The sequence below is a fragment of the Oncorhynchus nerka genome, linkage group LG10 (genome assembly GCF_034236695.1).
Source record: "Oncorhynchus nerka isolate Pitt River linkage group LG10, Oner_Uvic_2.0, whole genome shotgun sequence".
NCBI classification, from domain to species: domain Eukaryota; kingdom Metazoa; phylum Chordata; class Actinopteri; order Salmoniformes; family Salmonidae; genus Oncorhynchus; species Oncorhynchus nerka.
In genome coordinates this window covers 65467513-65491262 of record NC_088405.1, presented here as the reverse complement: position 1 = coordinate 65491262, position 23750 = coordinate 65467513, and the positions used below count along the sequence as shown (strand labels likewise).

At 41.3% G+C, this 23750-nt stretch overlaps 1 protein-coding gene across 1 annotated transcript; it reads right to left on the bottom strand.

Annotated features, from left to right (window-relative positions):
• Positions 1-12245: 12245 nt before the first annotated feature.
• Positions 12246-14991, bottom strand: LOC135573589 (olfactory receptor-like protein COR4). The gene has a single exon (XM_065022852.1). It carries the CDS (start codon positions 14540-14542, stop codon positions 13475-13477), a length of 1068 nt encoding a protein of 355 aa, XP_064878924.1. The 5' UTR covers positions 14543-14991; the 3' UTR covers positions 12246-13474.
• Positions 14992-23750: the final 8759 nt, after the last annotated feature.

Sequence of the window (23750 nt, the reverse complement as noted above, 5' to 3'; positions counted from 1 at the left end):
GTAAGTGTTTTCACACCAAACTCGCATTTGTCCTTGTTTAGTTTTAGGTTTACTTTCCGTGTCAGGTCCAGCAGTTGTCTCACTCTCACATCATGTTCTTCTTTTGTGGACGCCCAGACGATGATGTCATCCATCATAGTCTCCACTCCTGGAATGTGCTCGAAGATCATGTGGATTGTCTTATGGTAGACCTCTGGCGCTGAGAGAATCCCATATGGTATACGAAGAAATCTGTACCTGCCCTCAGGTGTGTTGAATGTGCATAGCCCTGAGCTTGCATCATCTAACTTCATTTGGCAGAATCATAATGAGGCATCAAGCTTACTGACCCACTTCGCTCCAGCAAACTGCGACATTATCTCTTCTCTGGTTGGCAACTTGAAATGCTCTCTCTTGATTGCTTCGTTGAGATCTCTCGGGTCTAGACATTTCCTGAGACCGCTGTTCTTTTTCACCACGATAACCAGTGAGCTTACCCAGTCTGTAGGTTCATCCATTATTGTGATGACGTCCATCTTTTCCATGGTTCCCATTTCCTCTTTGAGCTTTTTCCTCAGTGTAATGCATGCACAACTGGAGTAATTTTGTCATCATTACATATTTTGTGTTCTCCTGGTAAACATCCAAGACTCTCAAACACATCCTCATACTCAGCCAGTAGCGATTCTTGGTCATTTTCAGTCTGTGACGTCACTACATACACTCTTTTCAACAAATTGAGCTTTTCACATGCATTGATTCCTAGAATAGGCTGTACACTCTTTTCCACAATCAACAGCTGTACTCTGAACTGTTTTCCTTTGTGCTGTAAAGTTACTATGCAGCTACCTTTGACTGGTACTTTCTCCCCAGTATAACCAGTAACCTTAATTTTCACCGGGTGTATTTTTCTCTTCGCTTTCAGTGTTTTGTAGTCATCCAGCAACAACAGGTTTACCTGTGCTCCAGGATCAAGCTTGAAAGGTATTATAGTTTCATTCACAGTCAATGGCGCAATCCATTCAGCATTTACTGCATTGCATATTTCCACAGAATCAACAAAGAATTCTTCAATATCCTCCTTGACTGTGTGAACCTTTTTCTTTGTAGCCTCAGCTTTGCAGCATTTTGAGAAATTATTATTTTTCCCACAGTTGTTACATGATTTGCTATATGCCAGGCATTTTTTTGGCTTGTGTATAAATCCACATTTTCCACATGTAGTGTTTTGATTTCTCTCTTTTGCTTGTTTTTGTTTTGTAATGCATTGTGTGTGGTGCTCCTCTCTTTTTATTGCATGTACAGACGTCTCACCCCTGCACAGCTCTTTAGCTTGTGCTCTGGTGGTTTCAGCTGCTCGACACATATTCACTGCTTTATCCGAAGTTAAATCTTGCTCACACAGCAATCTCTCCTTGAGTCCATTATCAAGTATGTCACAGACTATCCTGTCTTTCACTAGTGAGTCTTTCAGATTTTCAAATTCACACGTTTTGCTCAGTGTGTTCAGCTCAGCTCAAATACTGGTCAAAACTGACTCCCTGTTTCTGATCATGAGCGAAAAACTTGTATCTCTCAAACGTGACGTTCTGGCTTGGTACAAAGTACTCTTCAAATTGAGCCATTATCACAGTGATAGATGAAAATGGTCTGTTAATTGAATGATTAGAATATTCCGCCCTGAAACATATAATTGTATGGAATTGGCTAGAATGTATGAAATCATAATCAATAAATGTGTAGTCCTACTCAGAATTAGGGTAAACCAATATGCCTTTATGGTATTATAAACACAGACTGTCTGAGCTTGGTGCCGACCTGACTAGAGATTTGGGAGAGAACGGGGAGTACGTCTCAAGGACAAAGTCACTACCTCTGTCTGTTGGGAAGTGAGACAGACAGTGTGTGCATAGCAGGACATGTGTATGCGTATGTTTGTGTGTACGTGTGTGCGTATGTTTGTGTGTATGTGTGGGCGTGACAAGTCAGTATAAAATGAATTGATTTGTATTCTTGACTTCAAAACATTCCCGTGAATAAACATTTAACTTTGGTAGAATGGGCCTCTGTCTGTTTTAGTTTCTATCAGTATCTTACAAATCCTGATATAACAGACTGAGGGTAACCTAATTGAATTGGTAAATGAAAAGGAGTACAGAATTCTTCTGACAAATTGGTCCTTCGAGCCGGATCTCAAAATCTGCCTCTGTCGTCCCAAGGAACTGCTGAGAACCGTGCACGGGCGGATCCAGGATCCGTAAGGCAAAGACCTGACATCTGAATTGAGGGTTTATTTCAGGCCAGTGGGTGAACTGGTGCACGACAGAGGTGGTGACAAGATCCAAACCGCATTGCTTTTCCCAGTCTATGAGACGAGGTCAGTAAATCTTTATTCACGCATTTGGGGAATTGACGCTTGGGCTACATTCAGAAATATTTGATTGCTTTTGTGTAGTTTGGGTGTTGATTTTAAATTCCTTAGCAGGGCATTCTTACCCGGTGACCTATCTTTAGAATTTTTTGTAGAGAAACCAATAACCAAGTATTCTATGCAAATGGAAGGTAGGAGTAGTGGGTCTGTGACGACACCGGGTATCTACAATACAAAACTAAACTAAAGAATATTAGATTTTATTATATTAGAAGGTCCGTAAATGACGCGAGGTACTAGTGACACCAAGACTTTCTGTGGACACTACACTTCCTGTATATACTAAAGAAGAGAGATAGAAACCGAATATAGCGGAGTGAGATACGAGATATTAACGTCAAATGTATATACCCCCTCAAGCTGATACCACAACGGCCCTCAAGGAACTTCACTGGACTTTATGCAAACTGGAAAACATATATCCTAAGGCTGCATTTATTGTAGCAGGGGATTTTAACAAAGCAAATTTGAGGAAAAGGCTTCCTAAATTCTATCAGCATATCGATTGTAGCACTCGCGCTGGAAAAACACTCGACCATTGCTACTCCATACAAGGCCCTCCCCCGCCCTCTTTTCGGCAAATCTGACCACGACTCCATTTTTCTCCTCCCTTCCTACAGGCAGAAACTTTAACAGGAAGTAAGGACTATTCACCGCTGGTCTGACCAATCGGAATCCATGCTTCAATGTTGTTTTGATCACTCGGACTAGGATATGTTCCGGGTAGCTTCGGAGAATAATATTGACGTATACACCGAGACGGTTACTGAGTTTATCAAGCAGTGCATAGGATATGTTCTACCTACAATGACTATTAAAACCTATCTTAACCAGAAATTGAAGGATAGATGGCAGCATTCGCGCTAAACTGAAAGCGTGAACCACCGCATTTAACCATGTCAAGGGGACTGGGAATATGGCAGAATACAAACAGAGTGGTCATTCCCTCCGCAAAGAAATCAAACAGGCGAAACGTCAGTAAAGAGACAAAGTGGAGTCGCAATTCAATGGCTCAGACATGAGACGTATGTGGCAGGGTCTACAAAAGGAAAACCAGCTACGTCGCTGACACCGACACCTTGCTCCCATACAGCTAAACACGTTCTTTGCCCGCTTTGAGGATAACACAGTGCCACCGACGCGGCCAGCTACAAAGGACTGTGGGTTCTCGTTCTCTGTGGCCGACGTGAGTAAGACATATAAACGTGTTAACCATCTCAAGGCTGCCGGCCCAGACGGCATCCCTAGCCGCATCCTCAGAGCATGCGCATACCAGCTGTTTGGTGTGTTTACAGACATATTTAATCTCTCCCTATCCCAGTGTGCTGTCCCCACATGCTTCAAGATGGCCACCATTGTCCATGTTCCCAAGAATGCAAAGGTAACTGAACTAATTGACTATCGCCTTCTGTCATCATGAAGTGCTTTGAGAGACTAGTGAAGGATCAGATCACCTTCATCTTACCTGTCACCCTAGACCCACTCCAATTTGCTTACTGACCTAATAGGTCCACAGACAATGCAATCGCTGTCACACTGCACACTGCCCTATCCGATCTGGACAAGAGGAATACCTATGTAAGAATGCTGTTCATTTGACAACAGCTCAGCATTCAACACCATAGTACTCTCCAAGCACATCATTAAGCTTGAGGCCTTGTGTCTGAACCCTGCCCTGTGCAATTAGGTCCTGGACTTCCTGATTGGCCGTCCCCAGGTGGTGAAGGTAGGAAACAACACCTCCACTTCGCTGATCCTCAACACTGAGGCCCCACAAGGGTGCCTGCTCAGCCCCCTCCTGTAGACCGTGTTCACCCATGACTGCGTGGACATGCATTCCTCCAACTAAATCGTTGAGTGTGCAGATGACACAACAGTAGTAGGCTTGATTACCAACAACGATGAGACAGCTTACAGGGAGTAGGTGATGGCCCTGGGAGTGTGGTGTCAGGAAAATAACCTCTCACTCAACTTCAACAAAACAAAAAAGATGATCGTGGACTTCAGGAAACACCCCATCGACAGGACACCAGTCCACATCGACAGGACACCAGTGGAGAAGGTGGAAAGTTTTAAGTTCCTCGGCGTACACATCACCGACAAACTTAAATGGTCCACCCACACAGAGGTTGAATAAATTTAGCTTGTCACATAAAACCTTCACAAACTTTTACAGATGCACAATTGAGAGCATCCTGTCGGCTGTATAACCACCTTGTACGGCAACTGCACTGCCCACAACCGCAGGGCTCTCCAGAAGGTAGTGAGGTCTGCACAATGCATCATCGGGGGCAAACTTCCTGCTCTCCAGGACACCTACAGCACCCATGTCATAGGGAGACCAGAAATATCATCAAGGACAACAACCACCCAAGCCATTGCCTGTTCACCTCGCCATCATTCCGACCTCGAGGTCAGTACAGGTACATCAAAGCTGGGACCGAGAGACTGAAAAACAGCTTCTATCTCAAGGCCATCAGATTGCCATCACTAGCACAGAGAGGCTGCAGCCTACATACACACACTTGAAATCATTGGCCACTTTAATAAATGGAACACTAGTCACTTTAAATCATGTCTCTTATTTACATAATATTTACATATCTTGCATTACTCATCTCAATCAGTATGTATATGCTGTATTCTATCTACTGTATCTCAGTCTATGGCGCTCTGACATTGCCCGTCCATATATTTATATACTCTTAATACCATTCCCTTACTTAGATTTGTGTGTATTAGGTATTTGTTGTGACATTTTTAGATATTACTTGTCAGATATTACTGCACTGTTGAAGCTAGAAACACAAGCATTTCGCTACAACTGCATTAACATCTGCTAAACAGGTGTATAACAAATCAAATTAGAATTGATTTGATTTAATATTATGTAAAACTTTTTTTTTTATTAAAAGTTTTTGCGATAGTCTGAGGATCTCTAAGACAAGGTATAATGTATATTGCTTGAACAACTATGGAATATTATGATAAACAGACAACAAATATGCCCATGAACGAAATATACAGACTTATTTGGAAATCATAGAACATTGTGCAACATTGAGGGAATGTTCTGTGCAACTTATATGAATATCACAAGAATATTCTGGCAACATCCACAGACAACTCCCATAACTTAATGAAATGTTCTGGAAACCTGTAGCCCTTTCCTGCAGTCAAATGAGTGGTCTCAATGGTGGAATGTTATTCATATTTTTCATAATTAATAGTTTTAATTAATATATTTCATAATTAATACACCTCACAATGTTCCCACCAGACTGTTCCCTCAACCTAATGAAACATTCTGATAACCTTTAAAGAACAGATTACATGTGTTCTAGGAACGTTTCTGCAACACCAGGTGAATGTTTTTTTTTTTAAAACATTCTATAATCATCAGCACGACAAGACAGTTTTATGTTATGAGAACATTTTCCGTGACCTAACGAATGATGTGGAAACTTCAAAGAACAAATTTGGGTTTACTGGAAATGCTCCGTTAAATGAGTTAACAATTTTTTTGTAAATTTGATGCGAACTCCCCGTTTTTTCCGTAGCGCTCATAAGCTTCCATGAATTTCAAAAGAAAGCTTGACCTGGGCCTGAGCATCAGACTCCAGGGCCCTTTATTGCAGAGTTGTGTCAATGACGTGGTCAGTTTACAATTGGCTAACATTTATCATGTGGAATGCGCAGGCTGAAACATGGTGTGTTCAGAAGCAATCATACTCTTGAACATTTGAAACAAGCATGGTAACAAACTTTAACCATCAGCTGTCAGAGCAGCTTACCGATTACTGCACCTGTACATAGCCCATCTGTAAATAGCCCACCCAACTACCTGATCCCTGTATTATTTATTTTTTGCTCCTTTGCACCCCATCATCTGCAGTGTTAATGCTAAATTGTAATTATTTAGCCACTATGGCCTATTTATTGCCTTACCTCCCTAATCTTACTACATTTGCACACACTGTACATATAATTTTTTATTGTGTTATTGACTGTATGTTTGTTTATCCCATGTGTAACTCTGTGGTGTTGTTTTTTTGTCACACTGCTTTGCTTTATCTTGGCCAGGTTGCAGTTGTAAATGAGAACTTGTTCTTAACTGGCCTACCTAGTTAAATAACGTATTTTTTTTAATGGTTACATGTTCTTAATTAACAGTGCAACTATGAATTATTACAATAAATTACAATACTTGTTACACTGTAATTTGATATGTAATTACACACTGTAATAACAAACCCTTAAAATCAAGAGGTACAGCTGTTTTATTAACCCCATCAACTACTTTGATTAAGCTAACTTCTCACTGTTGAATTAACTGCCATGGACATTTCTGAAATGTTAGATTATAATACTAGGGGAGCACATTCTAAGAATGAGACAATTAGCTAACAATGTTACTTAAGTTCCCTTGATAAACCATTTACAAACAGTTTGTAAAGAGTTTACTCACCATCATTATTCCTACATTTGAAAATGTCAATAAGAAATCTGTAAATAGCGTTAATTCGTCTGGCATGGACTCTACAAGGTGTCGAAAGCATTCCACAGGAATGCTGGCCTATGTTGACTCCAATTCTTCCCACAGTTGTGTCAAGTTGGCTGGATGTCCTTTGGGTGGTGGACCATTCTTGATACACACGAGAAACTGTTGAGTGTGAAAACCCCAGCAGCGTTGCAATTCTTGACACAAATTGGTGCGCCTGGGACCTACTACCATACCCCATTCAAAGGCTCTTAAGTGTTTTGTCTTGCCCATTCGCCCTCTGAATGGCACATATACATACAATCCATGTCTGAAGGGCTTAAAAATCCTTCTTTGACCTCTCCTCCCCTTCATCTACACTGATTTAATTGGATTTAAGTGACATCAATAAGGAATCATAGCGTTCACCAGGATTCCCCTGGTCAGTATATGTCATGGTAAGAGCAGGTGTTCTTAATGTTTTATATACTCAATGTATGTCATGAATGGGATATAACGACGCAGGCCTCCTTATTGTCCCTAGAATTTCGAAGCAAACAGCTAGAGGCAGGGCTTTCTCCGATAGAGCTCCATTTTTTATGGAACGGTCTACCTATCCATGTGAGAAACTTAGACTCGGTCTCGACCTTTAAGTCTTCATTGAAGACTCATCTCTTCAATAGGTCGTATGATTGAGTGTAGTGTCGCCCAGGGGTGCGAAGGTGAATGGAAAGGCATTGGAGCGACGAACCGCCATTGCTGTCTCTGCCTGACCGGTTCCCCTCTCTCCACTGGGATTCTCTTCCTCTGAACCTATTACGGGGACTGAGTCACTGGCTTACTAGTGCTCTTCCATGCCATCCCTAGGAGGGGTGCGTCACTTGATTGGGTTGAGTCACTGACGTGATTTTCCTGTCCAGGTTGGAACCCCCTAGAGTTCGTGCCATGGGGGAGATCTTCCTGGGCTATACTCAGCCTTGTCTTAGGGTAGTAAGTTGGTGGTTTTGTGGATATCCCTCTGGTGGTGTGGGACTACCTGGACTGATGACTCCTTGCTGTCCCCAGTGCACCTGGTCGTGCTGCTGCTCCAGTTTCAACTGTTCTGCCTGCGGCTATGGAAACCTGACCTGTTCACCGAACGTGCTACCTTGTACCAGACCTGCTGTTTTTGACTCTCTCTCTCTCTACCTCACCTGCTGTCTCGAACTCTGAATGCTTGGCTATGAAAAGCCAACTGACATTTACTCCTGAGGTGCTGACCTTTTGCACCCTCTGTTGCACCCTCTACAACCACTATGATTATTATTATTTGACACTGCTGGTCACCTATGAACATTTGAACATCTTGGTCATGTACTGTTGTACTCTCCACCTGGCACAACCAGAAGAGGACTGGCCACCCCTCAGAGCCTGGTTCCTCTCTAGATTTCTTCCTAGGTTCTTGCCTTTCGAGGGAGTTTTTCCTAGCCACCATGCTTCTACAGCTGCATTGCTTGCTGTTTGGGGTTTTAGGCTGGGTTTCTGCATCACACTTTGTGACATCAGCTATAAATACATTTGATTGATTGATTGATATTAATTCATTGTTAATGAGTGCATTTGTAAATGTGGGTACATGCTCTTACTAATACTTGGGGGGGCTATTAGCCCATACAAATGCATTGAATGACAGATTCACTACAGATTCACCTCCCCAAAAATCGAAAGGAAGTTTGTTCTGAGGTGTCTGTCCTATATCTGAGAGATACATGAAATATCAGGAAACTATTTTTTTTCTACATGTATGTAACCCATCATTTCTGGTACTAAGCTGTCTCCATATACAGTATACTTCCATTTTTTTTTTAAATCAACTGGTACCGGGGAACCTTTGGACAAGTCTTGTGAGACCTATGGGCCATCCTAGAGCAAAACCGACATGTACGTGTTTGTGAGAGTCTCACCTTTCCACAAAGGGGTCATTAGTGTGTAGCCTAAACTGTTCGGACACTACAGACAGAAGTTGGCAGATTAGCTGTATCGACTTCAGACGAGTCCAAGATGCGTGCGGGGGTTGTAGAGCAAAATGGAGAACACCATCGTTTTTGTGAGAGTTTCATCATTCCATAGAGGGTCATAATAGCTTGTAGGTCAAACCATTCGGACGCTATAAATGATTTTGTGAGAAGAAAGATTTTCGGGTTGTCTGATGGTCTAAGAAACACCGCTGCAACATACAGTAGGTGGATGCAGTGGATTGAGGTGCAGCCAATGCAAAACAACTGATGTCTCTAGCTGACAGATTTTTATGGAGATACTCTACCTACATGTACATATTACCTCGATTACCTCAACTAACCGGTGCTTTGACAAAAAAAATAAAAAGCAGACATTGAATATCACTTTGAGCATGGTGAAGTTATTAATTACACTTTGGTGTATTAATACACACAGTCACTCCAAAGATATAGGTCTCCTTTATAACTCAGTTGCCGGAGAGGAAGGAAATCACTCAGGGATTTCAGCATGAGACCAATGATGACTCAAAAACAGATATAGAGTACAATATCTGTGATAGGACAAAACTGAGGATGATCAACAATATTGTAGTTGCTCCACAATACTAACCGAATTGACAGAGTGAAAAGAATGAAGCCTACAGAATACAAATATTCCAAAATATGCATCTTGTTTTCAACAAGGCACTAAAGTAATACTGCAAAAAATGTGACAAAGCAATTAACTTTTTGTCCTAAATTCCAAGTGATATGTTTGGGGCAAATCCAATCAACACATTACTGAGTACCCCTCTCCATATTTCCATGCATAGTGGTGGCTGCATCATATTATGGTTATATTTGTCATCGTTAAGGACTGGGGAGTTTTTCAGGATGAAAAAGAAATGGAATGGAGCTAAGCACAGGCAAATTCCTAGAGGAAAACCTGGTTCAGTCTTCTTTCACACCAGACACTGAGAGATGAATGCACCTTTCAGCAGGATCATAACCTAAAACACAAGGCCAAATCTACACTGGAGTTTCTTACCAAGAAGACAGTGAATGTTCCTGAGTGGCAGAGTTACCATTTTGACTTAAATCTACTTGAAAATCTATGGCAAGATTTGAAAAGGTTGTCTAGCAATAATCAACAACCAATTTGACAGAGCTTGAAGACTTTTGAAAATAATAATGTGCAAATATTGCACAATCCAGGTGTGGAAAGCTCTTAGAGACATACCCGGATAGACTCACAGCTGTAATCAAATCAAAATATATTTGTCATGTGTGGATGTTGAAATCAAGGCCTGTCCAGACTTGACAAAATCTGAACCAAACATAGACATATACAGTATTCATACCCATTGACTTTTTCCAAATTTTGTTGTGTTACAAATTGGGATTAAAATTAATTGAATTGTCTTTTTTTAATTAATGAAAATGAAACTGTAAGATATCTTCATTTGATTCCCATCTCCCATCTCCACAGATGATTCAACCCCCTGAGTCAATACATGTTAGAATCACCTTTGGTAGCGATTACAGCTGTGAGCCTTTTGGGGTAAATCTCCTAGAGCTTTGCACACTTTGATTGTATAATATTTGCAGATTATTCTTTTTTAAACTCCTCAAGCTCTGTCAAGTTGGTTGTTGATCACTGCTAGACAGCCATTTTCAAGCTGATTTAAGTAAAAACTCTAACTAATTAATAACATCACCATGCTCAAAGGGATATTCAGTGTCTGCTTTTTTTTAACCAATCTGCCAATAGGTGCCAGTCTTTGCAGAGCATTGGAAAACCTCCCTGGTCTTTGTGGTTGAATCTGTGTTTGAAATTCACTGCTCGACTGAGGGACCTTACAGATGATTATATGTGTGGGGTACAAAGATGAGGTTGTCATTAAAAAATCATGTTAAACAGTATTATTGCACACAGAGTGAGTCCAAATGTTTACTCCTGAACTTATTTAGGCTTGCAATAACAAAGGGGTTGAATACTTATTGACTCAAGACATTTCACTTTTTCATTTGTAAAAAATATTGAAAAACATAACTCCGCTTTGACATTATGGGGTATTGTGTGTAGACCATTGACCCAAAAATCTTAATTTAATAAAAAATTTATTCAGGCTGTAACACAACAAAATTTGGAAAAAGTGGTGTGAATACTTTCAGAAGGCATTGTACTAACCGCAGTTCTATGAACTAAGTAGCTCATGCAGTGGATTGAAAATCTGTCTAGAATATCACTTATATGCCGATGCGCCTATGCTTTTCAGCTGTCTTCCAATGATGATTCTACTCCGACTACTGATTGGATTTGTCAAAGTGTATATATCAATATACAGGAGTGAGGTTGTGGGCAGGCTGAATTGATAGATTAGTGTTAATGGCAAGGAGGAGAACATTTGGCCTCAGCAAATCCCACTGTTACTTTGACAGATTTAATTTGCTAACCCTTGTTAAAACCTCTATGGGATCGGTGTTCCTCCACCTGGATGGTTGAGCTAACGTGCGCTAATGTGATTAGCTTGACGTTGTAAGTAACAAGAACATTTCCCAGGACATAGACATGTCTTATATGGGCAGCAAGCTTAAATTCTTGTTAATCTAACTGCACTGTCCAATTTACAGTAGCTATTACTGTCACTGGTGTAGAGAGGAGTAGGTAGGAGGTAGTCGCAGGTTTAGAACTTCTGAATTTCTTAAGCACCAGAGATCAAAGAGGGACGTAACCCAAACGCTGTTGTGCTCAAAATATATCTTCATGAACAAAAAGGCACAGGGCGAACACAAAGTGTAAAATATACAGTGCACAGGAAATAGTAGGAGAGATTCCTCTCAGGAATTCAAGTAACATTTAGAATGACCAACAAAGTAAAATGGCAGAGGGAGTATGTATACATATACAGTGATAGAGTGGGGGATGTAACCAGGTGTGTGTAATGATGACGAGAGTCCGGGGTTGATGAGTAAAGGGCGTTTGCCAGCAGTAGGTTCGGCAGCAGCTAGAAGGCCGGCGACCCCGAACACCTGAGCTGGACAGGAGGGGAAGCCAAAGCGAAGGCTGGTGTGACAATTACAGTGAAAACATTCCATGCTATTGTTTGAGGAGAGTGCACAACAACAAAAAATGTTTATCACGGCAACTGGTTTGATACATTCACCTCTGAAGGTAAATAATGTACTCACATTCAATAATCTTGCTCTGATTGGTCATTCTGAGTGTTCCAGAGATAAAATGTAGCATAGTTTTGTTTGATCAAATAAATGTTTATATTCAAATGTAGGAACTGGGTTTTAAAGTTTGAACCCCTTATTGCGCGTGCGGAGCAGTTGAACCCAAATGCAGACTCAGACGAGGAGACAAGGATAGGTAACCAATGTATTTATTGAAAAGCGGGAGAGGAGATGGGGTGCAGTCCAGGAGAATCTAGGGCAGGTAGTAGGGAATCCGGACTGAGGCTGAGGGCAAGGAGATTAGGAACCGGGTAAGCAGGTCTGGAGCGGAATCCAATGAAGCAGTAGAGAGACCCTAATTCCAGTAGCGGGGATCCAGGGCAGAAAAGCAGGACTGAGGAGACGAGGGACTGGAGACAGGTACCAGAGTCAGAGTAGACGGGACTGTACGTGAGTCTAGGGAAAACAGGCACAACAGAATAACAAAATCTATGCAGGAACAAACAGCTAGAAATGCAGAATGACTGAGTAGAGGCTACGATCTGGCAGCGTGGACGTGGCAGGGCTGAGTTTGTAGGGTTCTTGATTATGGAACAGGTTGCAGCTGGTGGGAATCTGCTCTGCTTCCAGCACACCTGTTTCCACTCACACAATCACATAGAGAGAGAGAGAGAGAGAGAGAGAGCGCGCACTGGGGGAGTGGTGGCAGGTTAGGGGGTCCAGGATGAGAAGTAGAGGGCGTGGCAGGAGCAGATGTAACACCCCTGCTGTTTCTGGCCCCACACCGTGTGAAGATTAGTGTCTTTTCTGTAGGAAGCTAATTTTCCATCATGTAGAACCTTCCTGGGAGTGTGTAAACGGAAAATGTTTTATTACCATATCATTGTTGTATGTTCGCTATAGTTATGTACTTGGAAATGTATCAATTGACCAATTCGACACATTTGCGCAGACTTGATACAACATTTTCTGATGTATTGCAACGCTTCACTGGATCGGTCTGAAACTTTGCACATACACTGCTGACATCTAGTGGCCAAAATCTAAATTGCGTCTAAACTGAATGTTTTTATTATGGCCTTTCTCTTGCATTTCAAAAATGATATAACAAAAAATGTATTCAACTAATTCATGTTTTTTTGTTTGTATTTTCTTTTACCAGATCTAATGTGATATATTCTCCTACATTGATTTCACATTTCCACAAACTTCAAAGTGTTTCCTTTCAAATGGTATCAGGAATATGCATATCCTTGCTTCAGGTCCTGAGCTACAGGCAGTTAGATTTGGGTATGTCATTTTAGGCAAAAATTGAAAAAAAGGTGATCCTTATTAACATTGACCCGAGTTTACAAAGACAGCATTACTAGTGGGGCATTTCAATAGGGACAAACACTTTTTATTCACTTTTACACATTAAAAAGTATATTACAATCGAAGAGACATAATCTTGGACTGGAACATATTCTTTACCACTTTGTAAATCTCTTTGGACTGAAGCCCATAGATAATTGGGTTAAGACAAGGAGCAACCAGAGAAAATATAATGGATGCCACTTTCCTGTGATTTGACCACTGTGGGTACCGATGAAGAAAGACAATGATGAAACCTGTCATCAGCATAATGAGGTATACAGCCAGGTGTGTGAAGCAAGTGTTCAGGGCTTTGCTGTTCAACGACTTGCTCTTACTCCTCACACACACCATGGTGATCCTAATGTATGTCAGAGACACACTCACAATGGAGGCGATTAAAAAGAGCGCAGTGAAAAAGAGTCCGTATATGTCATTTATAAACACACTCTCACAGGAGAGCATGAACAACGAAGCGTTGTCGCAGAAAGGGTTGAAAACTTTTGACCGGCAGCGTGATAAGCGGACAGAGAGACCTATAAGGACCGCCACAAAGAGAAATGCCACACCCCAGGCAAACACACACAGTTTTACCAGCATTTTGTTGTTCATGATGGAGGCATATCGCAAAGGGTTGCAGATGGCCATATACCTGTCAAAAGCCATGATCATTAGTATTGTATGTCCGGTCGTAGCAAACATGTGACCGCAGAATGCTTGTATGGCACACTCAACATAGGTAATATATCTTTCTGCACTTGCTTTGAAAATATCACTCAGCACTCGAGGTATGAAGGTGGTGATACTGAGAGCATCATTGAAAGACATGTTGCAAAGGAGGATGTACATGGGCTGGTGCAGGCTCCTTTCCATGCAGATTAGCACTGTGAGGCCGATATTGGCCACCATTGTGAAGATGTAGATAACAAGGAGGAGGAAGAAGGCAGGGTAGGAGGACTGGTGGGTGACGTTTAACCCCTCTAGAAGGAGAACATGCTCATTGTATGTATGGTTCTCCATCTGAGGGGCGGAGAGACCTGAAAGAGGGAAGAGAATTAATAGAAAAACACATAAGATACAGTTCCAATCAATCAAAAAATGTATTATATTATAATCAAATCCCGACACTGCCACCAATTTCATGTGAAACTGGAATGACTTAGTCAAAGTTAAAGAAAATTTTAATGGCTAATGAAAAATGTGTATACATAGACGCCACTCACTTAATTTAATAAACGGCCCCTGCTACATAAACATACAGGCTTTATTCTAACATCTCATACCATTGACAGAGAGAGAGTGCAAAGTTATTCACTAGATTCCTCTGTGTCCAGTTCACCCTACCTGAAACACCAGCCAGAAAAAGAAACACCACCACCTTTTATTAGGTTAGGGGTGGTATCTCTAATGCTGGGGTATGTACCGTAGGTTCGGTCACAGTACTCTGTGGGGAAAGCGTTGCCAAGCAACAGGCTCTAAATTTGTCTCATCTCTCAGGTTCAGTAACTCACCTACAGTCTATAACCCTAACCCGCCAGGGTTCAACATTAACACGCTGGCCTAGTGCCAGTATACAGTGTATTCGGAAAGTATTCAGACCCTTTAGCTTTTTCCACATTTTGTTAGGTTACAGCCTTATTCTAAAATGTATTACATTGTTTTTTCCTCATCAATCTGGACGCATTACCCCCTAATGACAAAGCAAAATCTGTTTTTTACAAATTTTTGCTAATTTATAAAAACAACACAACTGAAATTTTACATTTACAGTACTTTGTTGAAACACCTTTGGCAGCGATTACAGCCTCAAATCTTCTTAGGTATGACGCTACAAGCTTCGCACGCCTGTATTTGGGGAGTTTCTCCCATTCTTCTCTGCAGATCCTCTCAAGCTCTGTCAGGTTGGATGGGGAGAATTGCTGCACAGCTATATTCTTTAATTAATTCTTTAATTCTATTTCATATATTTTCAGGTTTCTCCAGAGATGTTCGATCGGGTTCAAGTCCAGGCTCTGGCTGGGCCACTCAATGACATTCAGAGACTTGTCCCGAAGCCACTGGGTTGTCTTGGCTGTCTGCTTAGTGTCGTTGTCCTTTTGGAAGGTGAACCTTCCCCCTAGCCTGAGGTACTAAGCACTCTGGAGCAGGTGTTCATCAAGGATCTTTTTATACTTTGCTCCGTTCATCTTTGCCTCGATCCTAGTCTCCCAGTCCCTGCTGCTGAAAACATCCTGCCACCACCATGCTTCACCATAGGGATGGTGCCAGGTTTCCTCCAGATGGCCAAAGAGTTCAATCTTCGTTTCATCAGACCAGAGAATCTTGTTTCTCATGGTCTGCGAGTCTTTAGGTGCTTTTTGGCAAACTCCAAGCAGGCTGTCATATGCCTTTTATTGAGGAGTGGCTTCCATTTGGCCACTCTACCATAAAGGCCTGAATGGTGGAGTGCTGCAGAGATTGTTGTCCTTCTGGAAGGTTCTCACATCTCCACAGATGAACTCTAGAGCTCTGTCAGAGCGACCATCGGGTTCTTGGTCACCTCCCTGATCAAGGGCCTTCTCCACTGATTGGTCAATTTGGCCGGGTGGCCAGCTCTAGGAAGAGTCTTGGTGGTTCTAAAATTCTTCCATTTAAGAATGATGGAGGCCGCTGTGTTCTTGTGGACCTTCAATACTGCAGAAATGTTTTGGTAGCCTTCCCCAGATCTGTTCCTCCACACAATCCTGTCTCGGAGCTCTACGGACAATTCCTTCGACCTCCTGGCTTGGTTTTTGCTCTGACATGCACTGTCAGATGTGGGACCTTATATAGACAGGTGTGTGCACTTCCAAATTATGTTTAATCAATTGAATTTAGCACAGGTGGACTCCAATCAAGATGTAAAAACATATCAAGGTTGATCAATGGAAACAGGATGCACCTGAGCTCAATTTCTAGTCTCATAGCAAAGGGTCTGAATAGTTATGTAAATAAGGTATTTAGGATTTTTAGGTTTGAATACATTTTCTAACATTTCTAAATACCTTTTTTCATTTTGTCATTATGGGGTATTGTGTGTAGATTGCTGAATAATTGTTTTTATTTTATCCATTTTAGAATAAGGCTTCAATGTAACAAAATGTGGAAAAAGTCAAGGGGTCTGAAAACTTTCTGAAGGCGCTGTATACAGGCAGATCCAAAATTATTGGCACCCTTGATAAAGCAAAAAAGCTAAAAAGCCTGTAGTAAATAAATAATACAAATAGTGAAGTATACTGTATGCAAAAAAAATACAACTGCTCTGAGAAAAATAATATATAAAAAAGACATCAATATTCCACCATCATATTTTACAGTAGGTATGAGGTTCTTTACTGCATATGCATCCAATTGTTTTATGCCGAACCCACCATTGGTGTACGTTGCCAAAGAGCTCTATTTCCATGTCATGTGCGGTTCCAAGCCATGTGCCATTGCCGTTAATCAAACTCCAGGCAGTGCTAGTCAGATCACATGAAAATAGATATCTTCGGCCACGTACACCAATGGTGGGTTTGGCATTGAAAAACAGAAGCATATGCAGAAAAATATCTCACACCTACGGTAAAATATGCTGGTGGATATTTGATGTTATGAGGCTGTTTTGATTCCACTTGTCCTGTGGCCCTTGTTAAAGTCAACGGCATCGTTAACTTTTACCAAGTACCAGGACATTTTAGCGAAAAACCTGGTTGACTATGCCAGGAGGCTGACATTTAGCCGCAAGTGGATCTTCCAGAGAGACCCTAATCCCAAGCACTAATCAAAATCCACAAATAAATAGTTATTTGACCACAAAATAAACATTTTACAATGAATATATCAATCCCCAGGCTTGAACCCCATTGAAAACCTGTGGTTTGAATTAAAGAGCGTAGTCCATAAGCACAAATTAAGGGTATCAAGGATCTATAAAGATTCTGTATAGAGGAATGGTCTAAGATCCCTCCCAATGTGTTCAGTGTTGTTATCTTTGCAAGGGGAGGGTGCCAGAGTATTGAAAAAATCCTAAATGTTGACACCTATCTTTTTTTAGATTTATTTTTTATTACTTGTTACACAAAATCTCTTTGTCTGACAAATGTTATTAATGTAAAATAATATAATTTCACCATTTGTATTTGTATTATTTATTTTATACAGTCTTTATTTGCTCATCTTTATCCAGGGTGCCAATAATTATGGACCTGACTGTATACGTAAAGTGTTAGGTGCATACGAGTATGTGCAGAGAGTGCAAAGAGCAATATGCAGTTCTAAGATGATAGTTCAGGCCAGTGGTGGACAAATTACTTGATTGTTATACCTGAGTAAAAGCACAGATACCTTAATAATTTACAAAGGAAGCATTTGTGTTTAGTGAGTGCAACAGATCAGAGGCAGTAGGGATGACCAGGGATGCTCTCTTGATAAGTGTGTGATTTGGATGTATGATTAACGTTTTTACATTTGTGCTTTTCTAAAAAACAATTTCTGTGTTCTGTTTGTGCTTTTCTAATAACCAATTTCTGTGTTTATTCAAGTGAGTCAGTATGTTTGAGTCAGTATGTTGGCAGCTGCCACTCAATGTTAGTGATGGCTGTTTAAAGTCTGATGGCCCTGAGATAGAAGCTGATTTTCAGTCTCTCGGTCCCTACTTTGATGCTCCTGTACTGATCTCGCCTTCTGGATGATAGCGGGGTGAACAGGCAGTGGCTTGGGTGGTTGTTGTCCTTGATGATCTTTTTGGCCTTCCTATGACATCAGGTGGTGTAGGTGTCCTGGAGCGCAGGTAGTTTGCCCCGGGTGTTGCGTTGTGCAGACCTCACTACCCTAGCCTTACGGTTGTAGGCGAAGAAGTTGCCGTACCAGGCGGTGATACAGCCCGACAGGATGCTCTCCATTGTGCATCTGTAAAAGTTTGTGAGTGTTTTTGGTGACAAGCCAAATTTCTTCAGCCTCCCTAGGTTGAAGAGGCGCTGCTGCGCCTTCTTCACCACGCTCTCTGTGAGGGTGGACAATTTCAGTTTGTCCGTGATGTGTACGCCGAGGAACTTAAAACTTCCCATCTTCTCCACTACTGTCCAGTCGATGTGGATAGAGGGCTGCTCCCTCAAGTCCACAATCATCTCCTTTGTTATGTTGACATTGAGTGTGGGGTTAATTTCCTGACACCACACTCCGAGGGCCCTCACCTCCTCCCTGTAGGCCGACTCGTCATTGTTGTTAATCATGCATATCACTGTAGTGTCGTCTGCAAACTTGATGATTGAGTTGGAGGCGTGCATGGCCACGCAGTCATGGGTGAACAGGGAATAGAGGAGAGGGCTGAGAACGCTCCCTTGTGGGGCCCCAGTGTTGAGAATCAGCGGGTTGGAGATGTTGTTTCCTACCCTCACCACCTGGGGGTGGCCCGTCAAGAAGTCCAGGACACCAGCCAGCTGGTCTGCGAATGCTCTGAGGACACGGCTAGGGATGCCGAGGGTTAACACTTTTAATTACTTTGGTGTAGGGGGCAGTATTGGGAATTTTGGATGAAAAGCATTTTTATTTTATTTACCTTTATTTTACTAGGTAAGTAAGTTAAGAACAAATTCTTATTTTCAATGACGGCCTAGGAACAGTGGGTTAACTGCCTGTTCAGGGGCAGAACGACAGATTTTGTACCTTGTCAGCTCAGGGATTTGAACTTGCAACCTTTCGGTTACTAGTCCAATGCTCTAACCACTAGGCTACCCTGCGTGCCCAAATTAAGCTGCCTGCTACTCAGCCATAAAAGCTAGAATATGCATATGCATAGTTAGTATATTTGGATAGAAAATACTCTGAGGTTTCTAAAACTGTTTAAATGATGTCTGTGAGTATAACAGAACTCATATGGCAGGCAAAAACCTGGGAAATCTGAGTTTTGTAGTTTTTTAACTCAGCCCCTATCGAATACACAGTGGGATATTGGTCATTTTGCACTTCCTAAGGCTTCCACTAGATATCAACAGTCTTTTGAAAGTTGTTTGATGCTTCTACTATAAAGGAGTGGGAAATGAGAGGGGATTGAGTCAGAGGTCTGCCAGCAGCCACAAGCTCAGTCTCGAGCGCTCACGTGAAAGGTAGCTGCGTTCCGCTTCATTTCTGAACAAAGGAATTCTCCGGTTGGAACATTATTGAAGATTTATGTTAAAAACATCCTAAAGATTGATTCCATTTATCGTTTGACATGTTTCTTTGGACTGTAATGGAACTTTTTGGACTTTTCGTCTGAAACTAGTGAACGCACCTCATGAATGTGGATTACTGGACTGAGCGCGCTAACAAAAGGAGCTATTTTGACATAAATGATGGACATCATCGAACAAAACAAACATTTATTGTGGAACTGGGATTCCTGGGAGTGCATTCTGATGAAGATCATCAAAGGCAAGTGAATATTTATAATGCTATTCTGACTAATGTTGACTCCACAACATGGAGGATATATGTATGGGTTCTGAGCGCTGTACTCATATTATAGCATGGTGTGCTTTTTCGGTGAAGTTTTTTTGAAATCTGACACAGCGGTTGCATTAAGGAGAAGTGTGTCACGTTCTGACCTTAGTTCCTTTGTTTTGTCTTTGTTTTAGTATGGTCAGGGCCTGAGTTGGGGTCGGCAGTCTATGGTCTTTTTTCGATGATTTGGGATTTCTGTGTTTGGCCTGGTATGGTTCTCAGTCAGAGGCAGCTGTCAATCGTTGTCCCTGATTGAGAACCATACTTAGGTAGCCTGTTTTCACCCTTCAGTTCTGGGTGATTGTTTCCTATTTTCTGTGTCTGTGTGTTCCACACGGAACTGTTTCGGTTTTTGTTATTTCACATTGTTATTTTGTATTTTAAAGTATCATGAACACTTACCACGCTGTGCATTGTTCCTCCGATCCTTCCTACTACTCCTCGTCAGAGGAGGAAGAAGACCGCTACAAAGTGTATGTATAATTCCGTACATAGTAGTTGTATCTTTTATCAATGTTTATTATGAGTATTTCTGTGAATTGATGTGGCTCTCTGCAAAATCACCGGATGTTTTTGGAACTACTGAACGTAACGCACCAATGTAAACTCAGATTTATGGATATAAATATGAACTTTAACGAACAAAATATACATATATTGTGTAACATGAAGTCCTATGAGTGTCATCTGATGAAGATCATCAAAGGTTAGTGATTAATTTTATCTTTATTTCTGCTTTTTGTGACTCCTCTCTTTGGTTGGAAAATGGCTGAATGCTTTCTGTGACTAGTTGCTGACCTAACATGTTGTGCTTTCGCGGAAAAGCGTTTTTGAAATCGAACACTGTGGTTGGATTAACGAGAAGTTTAAATGGTGTGAAATACCTCCATGTTTGAGGAATGTTAATTATGGGATTTCTGTTGTTTTGAATTTGGTGCCCTGCAGTTTCACTGGCTGTTGAGAGGTGGGACGCTCACGTCCCGAACGATCCCAGAGAGGTTAAATGTTTTGGTCACGCTGGCTGCAGTGAAGGAGAGCCTGCAGGTTTTGGTAGCAGACCGTGTCGGTGGCACTGATGTCTTACTCTTATTGGGAGTAAGACATTGTGGTCCGCGACGGGGCTGGTTTTCTTTTTGTAGTCCATGATTGACTGTAGACCCTGCCACATACCTCTCGTGTCTGAGCCGTTGAAGTGCGACTCTAATTTGTCTCTATACTGACGCTTAGCTTGTTTGATTGCCTTGTAGAGGGAATAGCTACACTGTTTGTATTCGGTCATGTTTCTGGTCGCCTTGCCCTGATTAAAAGCAGTGGTACGCGCTTTCAGTTTTGTGCGAATGCTGCCATCAATCCACGGTTTCTGGTTGGGGAAGGTTTAAATAGTCGCTGTGGGTACAACATCACCGATGCACTTGCTAATAAACTCACTCACCGAATCAGCATATTCATCAATGTTATTGTCCAACGCTATGCGGAACATATCCCAGTCCACGTGATCGAAGCAATCTTGAAGTGTGGAATCCGATTGGTCGGACCAGTGTTGAACAGACCTGAGCATGGTCGTTTCCTGTTTTAGTTTCTGTCTATAGGCTGGGAGCAACAAAACGGAGTCGTGGTCAGATTTTCCAAAAGGAGGGAGGGGTAGGGCTTTTAATGCGTCACGAAAGTTAGAGTAACACTGATCCAGGGTTTTGCCAGCCCGGGTCGCACATTCTTAATGCTGATAAAAATTTAGTGGGCCTTGTTTTCAGATTAGCCTTATTAACATATTATGGCCGCAGGGGCAGTATTGAGTAGCTTGGATGAAAGGATAATGGACATTATCGAACAAATCAAGCATTTATTGTGGAACTAGGATTCCTGGGAGTGCATTCTGATGAAGATCATCAAAGGTAAGGGAATATTTATAATGTGATTTCTGATTTCTGTTGACTCCAACATGGCGGATAATTTATTTTCTGAGTGCCGTCTCAGATTATTGCATGGTATGCTTTTTCCGTAAAGTTTTTTAAAAATCTGACACAGGGGTTGCATTAAGGAGAGGTATATCTATATTTCCATGTCTAACAATTGTATTTATCAACATTTATAATGAGTATTTCTGTAAAATGATGTGGCTCTCTGCAATATCACAGTTTTGGAACTAGTGAACGTAACACTCCAATGTATACTGAGATTTTTTTTATAAATATGAACTTTATCAAACAAAACATACATGTATTGTGTAACATGAAGTTCTATGATTGTCATCTGATGAAGATCATCAAAGGTTAGCGATTCATTTTATCTCTATTTGTGCTTTTTGTGACTCCTCTTTTTGGCTGGAAAAATGGCGCCACAGAAAAAGTATTCTGTGAGTTAGTGGTGACCTAACAATCGTTTGTGGTGCTTTCGGACACTGTGTGGGATTATGAACAAGATTACCTTTAAAACGGTATAAGATACATGTATGTTTGAGGAATTTTAATTATGAGATTTCTGCTGTTAACGGGATTGCAGCCCTAAGTTAACCTCTAGCGTCAAAAAATCCCGTATCCGGGAGAGTAATCATAGCCTCAAGCTCATTACCATAACGCAACGTTTCCTATTCATGAAAATCGCAAATGAAATGAAATAAATATATTCAAACACAAGCTTAGCCTTTTGTTAACAACACTGTCATCTCAGATTTTCAAAATATGCTTTTCAACCAAAGCTACACAAGCATTTGTGTAAGAGTATTGATAGCCTAGCATAGCATTAAGCCTAGCATTCAGCAGGCAACATTTTCACAAAAACAAGAAAAGCATTCAAATAAAATAATTTACCTTTGAAGAACTTCGGATGTTTTCAATGACGAGACTCTTAGTTAGATAGCAAATCGTCTACACAAAGATTATTTGTGTAGACGAAATAGTTTTGTTCATCATGTTTGGCTAAGAAAAACACCGGAAAATGCAGTCACTTACAACGCCAAACTTTTTTCCAAATTAGCTCCATAATATCGACAGAAACATGGCAAACGTTGTTTAGAATCAATCCTCAAGGTGTTTTTCACATATCTATTCGATAATCTATCAGTGGTGGCAGTTGCCTTCTCATCAGAAGAAAACGGAAAAATACTGCAGCTGGAGATTACGCAATAATTGCGACGGAGGACACCAAGCGACCACCTGGTAGATGTAGTCTCTTATGGTCAATCTTCCAATGATATGCCTACAAATACGTCACAATGCTGCAGACACCTTGGGGAAAACGTGGAAAATGTAAGCTGACTCCTAGCTCCTTCACAGCCATATAAGGAGTCATTGCCATGAGGCGGTTTCAAAAAATGCGGCACTTCCTGATTGGATTTTTATCTGGGTTTTTTCTTTAACATCAGTTCTGTGGCACTCACAGACAATATCTTTGCAGTTCTGGAAACGTCAGAGTGTTTTCTTTCCAAAGCTGTCAGTTATATGCATAGTCGAGCATCTTTTCGTGACAAAATATCTTGTTTAAAACGGGAACGTTTTTCATCCAAAAATTTAAATAGCGCCCCCTATATCCAAGAAGTTAAAATCCCCAGCTACAATAAATGCAGCCTCAGGATATGTGGTAGATAGAGTCCAATGAAGTTCTTTCAGGGCCGTTGATGTGACTGCTTGGGGGGGATATACTGTGATCGTAATCGAAGAGAATTCTCTCGGTAGATAATGCGGTTGGCATTTGATTGTAAGGAATTCTAGGTCAGGTGAACAAAAGGACTTGAGTTCCTGTATTTTGTTATGATCACACCACGTCTCGTTAATCATAAGGCATACACCCCCGCCCTTCTTCTTACCAAAGAGATGTTTGTTTCTGTCTGCGAAATGCGTGAAGAAACCAGGTGGCTGTACCGACTCTGATAATG